This window comes from Aplysia californica, unplaced genomic scaffold, assembly GCF_000002075.1.
Source record: "Aplysia californica isolate F4 #8 unplaced genomic scaffold, AplCal3.0 scaffold00554, whole genome shotgun sequence".
Taxonomy (NCBI): Eukaryota; Metazoa; Mollusca; class Gastropoda; order Aplysiida; family Aplysiidae; genus Aplysia; species Aplysia californica.
The window spans coordinates 97,866-102,095 of NW_004797824.1; the positions used below are offsets into that span (position 1 = coordinate 97,866).

Sequence of the window (4,230 nt, forward strand, 5' to 3'; positions counted from 1 at the left end):
CCCCCCCAATCCTCAGTACACGCAACGACGTCTACCCCAGCGACGAGGAAAGCGTCATCGATTTGTTCAACAAGTTCAAACTCGACTTCTCTAAAACGTACCATTCCTTCCAAGAAGAAAAAGTGAGGTTCCTCAACTTCCGTGAAAATGTTCATATGATAAATACAAAAAACAAAATCCATGCCGGAATCACAACTTTCAGAATCAACCAGTTTTCTGACATGTCGCATACAGAATTCAGAGAGAAGATTCTGATGACGAGTACGGTGTCTCCCGACTTTGAGAAAAGACAGAGCCATCTTGCCGAGTTTTCCACAGATTTGGAGGAACTTGTGGCTCCTCACCATTTTGACTTTACGGGTACAGGCGCTGTGACGTCAGTTAAGAACCAGGGAAGTGCCGGGACTTGTTGGGCCTTTGCTACAGTAGGCAACCTGGAGGGTCAGTACTTTATGAAGACCAAGGAGAACGCCACGTCACTCTCTGTAGAGCAGCTTTCAGACTGTTCGTCTTTCTACGACAAGAAGATGAAACATCCGACTTGTGGTATGCACGGGGGCTGGCCTAATGCGGCTTACCAGTACGTGAAACAGGCAGGGGGCATCAACACAGACTCGGACTATCCTTACTGTATAGGTAAACAGTCAGGCTGTACTCCGTGTGCGCCGCCGCGCTACAACGCTACGGTTTGTGGTTCTGGCTGGCCTTACCCTCCCGGCACGTGCAACAAGTCCCAAAGCTGCAGTGTGAAGATCAACCCAAAGAAATTCGTGGCCGACATTAAGGTCAAAGGTTATCTGTATGTGCCCAAAGATGAGGAAACAATTGCCAGGTTTTTGATTAAGAACGGACCCCTGGCTCTAGTCCTTGACGCTACGGACCTTGGGGAATATTCCTCGGGGGTACTCAAGCCTGAGCACTGCAAACCGGAACATTTTAACCACTGTGTTTTGTTAGTGGGCTACGGCCAAGACAAGAAATCGGGACTGGACTACTGGAAGATCAAGAACTCCTGGGGCACAAGATGGGGGGAGAAAGGTTTTCTCAGACTGCAGAGAGGGGTGGGGGCATGTGGGGTCAACCTCATGGTCAGCACAGCCATTTTGAAGTGAGTGACTGAGTGAGTGAGTGAATGAAAAAAGGCGCGAGTGAACCGGATGAATGAAGAGAGCAGCTATTCCGAAAAGGAAGAGATCGACTCACGAGACATGCCGTCATTCACTACCCTGTGCTAACAGATGTGCTACATGTGCTGGTTGTCACATAGTTAGAGGAAAGATTCGCCCTATATCTTTTTGAAAAAGTATTTTTTTTTAAAACGTCTTATTCTGTGTTACACAATCCTATAGAGTGTGTTGTTTTGGATAACAAGGACAGCCATCCCTTCCAAACTGGAGACATGATTGCTGGTCTAAAAGTCACAGGTCGACTTAAAACAAGAACATTCAAAATTATTTAGACATTTCCCGATTGTAATCTGTTATAGAGCATTTTGTTTTTCAAATAAACAAAGTTCGAACTAATCTGTCGTATGAGTACTTTTTCCTAAATGGTTCTTTTCTTTAGACTGTCTGTTTAAATACATGTAGCTTTACAACTGAATGCTTGTGTCACTCTGAACTTGTCGAGCTCAGAAACAGTAAACTTACATGAACAGAGCAGTTAACCTGAACACGACTCAAACAACGAGAGTAGAGTGCAGATATATACTGTCGATGTATGCACCAGAGAGGTATGCACCCTAGCTTTATGCTGCACTGATTTCGACATGATGAACTTTAAAAAATTCTGAGAAAGCGAGGCAGAAATGTAAAATGTAAAAATGATTATGGGGATGAAATCTATATAAGGATTAGGACCAATAAGTAATTTTGAAATTTAGAGAGAGAGAGAGAGAGTCAACGAATAGAAACAGAATATTTAAAAAAGAGTTAGGCAAGACTGTCTTATGCCTCCAGACCATTTTAACCTATTATTCAGATGAACAATTTTTATAAATATGAAAGGAAACCCAGGTCTCGAAGTGAATGAGGAACTATCAATAACATCAGATATGCCAATGACACAATTTTAATTACAGATTCAGAAAAGGGCTTTTATTAGCTTCTAGATAATATTTTGAAAGAAAATAAACACAAATGGTTATAATTTGGGAGTGTAGAGGAAACAGAACACATGGCATTATCTTAGAGCAGACTGATGAAATGAGTCCAATTCTAAAATATAGAAATATAAAAATCATAACCAATATAATGGTTTCATAAAGATAATACGTGTGGTCAACTCCTCTATACGGCAGCTGTGAATGCTGGATAATTAATTACGGAAGTGAAAAAAATGTAGAAACAGGGTTGCATTTTAAAAAAAGTAAACTGTTACTATTGTCACATGGGCGGTAGAGAAATTAAATGAGGCGGTGCTGAAAGAAATTGAGTGAGCAGCTCATTAATAAAGAAAACTTTGAATAGAAAAAAGTCGTTTCTGGAACACGTACTTGAAGAGACACGAGGGGCTTGAAAATCTTGCTCTTACTTTAAACATTGAAAGCAAACGGCAGGGAAGGACCAAAACCAGTGAACTTTGAGAAGTTGAAAAGATGGGTGGAGGAAGGAGGGGGAAGGGGAAACGGTGATAGGGTTGACAAGGACAATAATTTACATTTTAAGGACATTCGACCCACCAAAAAATGTGTGTGTATTTGTGTGTGTATGTGTTTGTGTGTATCTGTGTGTGTGTGCGTGAGTGTTTGTATAAGTGTGTGTGTATGTGTGTGTGCGTGTGTGTGTGAATGTGTGTGTGTGTATGTGTGTGTTTGTGTGTGTGTGTGTGTGTGTGTGTGTGTGTGTGTGTGTGTGTAAACAAGTGTATGCTAGACAATGTGCACTTCACCCTCCACTTTAAGTCAACAAAGAAGCAATCAAACACACAACTGGACTCGTAATCGTGAGATTGTCGGTGGTCTAGTGGTTAGGTTACCGGACGCGCAATCGTGAAATTGCAGCTTCGGGAGTTCGAGCCTCAGGCCTGACGTTGTGTCCTTGGGAAAGGCTCTTTACACGAGTTTTCCTCACTTCACCCAGGTGAGAGCGGATCCCCAGCCAGCCATAGACAGCGAAATATCGTGTCTGTATGTTAGAACTTTAGCGCCTATAAAAATAGCAGCTTTGTCTGTTTGCTTCCCTGGGAGTTGAGATGGTTTCAGAATGCTATCACATCTGCTGGGATAAGTATAATATGTAAAAGGCATAGAGTTTGCTGTCAAGTGGGAATTTGCGCAGTACAAATGCTGAAATGCTATCTGTTATTTGTAGCCTAGACGGTTAACGCTATACAAATTTTCTCTACTATTTGTCGGATACACGGTACGAGTCGGGTACCGACAGTATAGAAGCATGGACCATGAGTGGGCGTTTCAGGGAAGATAACATTTAATATCACAAGAGGGCTACAGTACACTCTCTTGGAGAATTCCTTTTGATCCGGTGTGCCCAGGAATTTGAAAACTTAAATTAATACCGCGTACTTTTTTTTTATCATTGATTTAACGAACATTCGTTCAGGGGTAGTTATTAGTAAAAATACTGTACAGGGATAGTTATTAGTAAAAATACTGTACAGGGGTAGTTATTAGTAAAAATACAGGGTTTCTAAAAAAAGGGACCTACTTAAAGGGCAATACCTAGATCATCTCTGCACTGATTTCAACAAAACCTCAGACAAAGTAAATTCAACAAGAATTACATCAAGTTTGTAAATTTGGAAAGAAAATCAATAAACGTGTTTAAAGACATATCACATCTGAAAAATTCAACCATATTGGGTAAAACAAGTATCTGTTGCGATGTGCACGGAATTTTAACCTCAAGTATCACAAAGTGCACATTGACACGATAGACTGAACTATTGCAGAGTGCACACAGACATAGACTTAAATATCGCGATGTGCACATTGGCGTGGATTCATGGCAAACTTAGTCTATTGTAGTTTTTGCCATTGTGTAGATCAGATAAAAAAAAAAAAAAAGGCATCTTGCAATTGTGCTATATCTCTTACTCACCCTTTTCCGGTCTTTGTTACCTCGCAGTGTCTAGGACAGATGCAAACGTCTTTCTCCTGTTTGTTGTACCGGTGTCTCCTACTGCACGTATGCAAGTGTGTCACTCGCTTATATCGCCATTTACTCAACATTAAAACAAAGTTTTACGTAGGAAGGAACCAAGGGTGGGGGT

The 4,230-nt window shown here is 41.3% G+C and overlaps 1 protein-coding gene across 1 annotated transcript in view; it reads left to right on the forward strand.

Annotated features, from left to right (window-relative positions):
- LOC101857138 (cathepsin L1) overlaps window positions 1–1,523 on the forward strand; it is a 2,584-nt gene extending 1,061 nt beyond the window's left edge. Inside the window, exon 2 of the mRNA XM_005106737.3 lies at window positions 17–1,523. Coding sequence (XP_005106794.1) covers window positions 17–1,112 — 1,096 coding nt within the window. The 3' untranslated portion in view covers window positions 1,113–1,523. The remainder of the gene's footprint in view (window positions 1–16) is intronic.
- The last annotated feature ends 2,707 nt before the right edge of the window (window positions 1,524–4,230 follow it).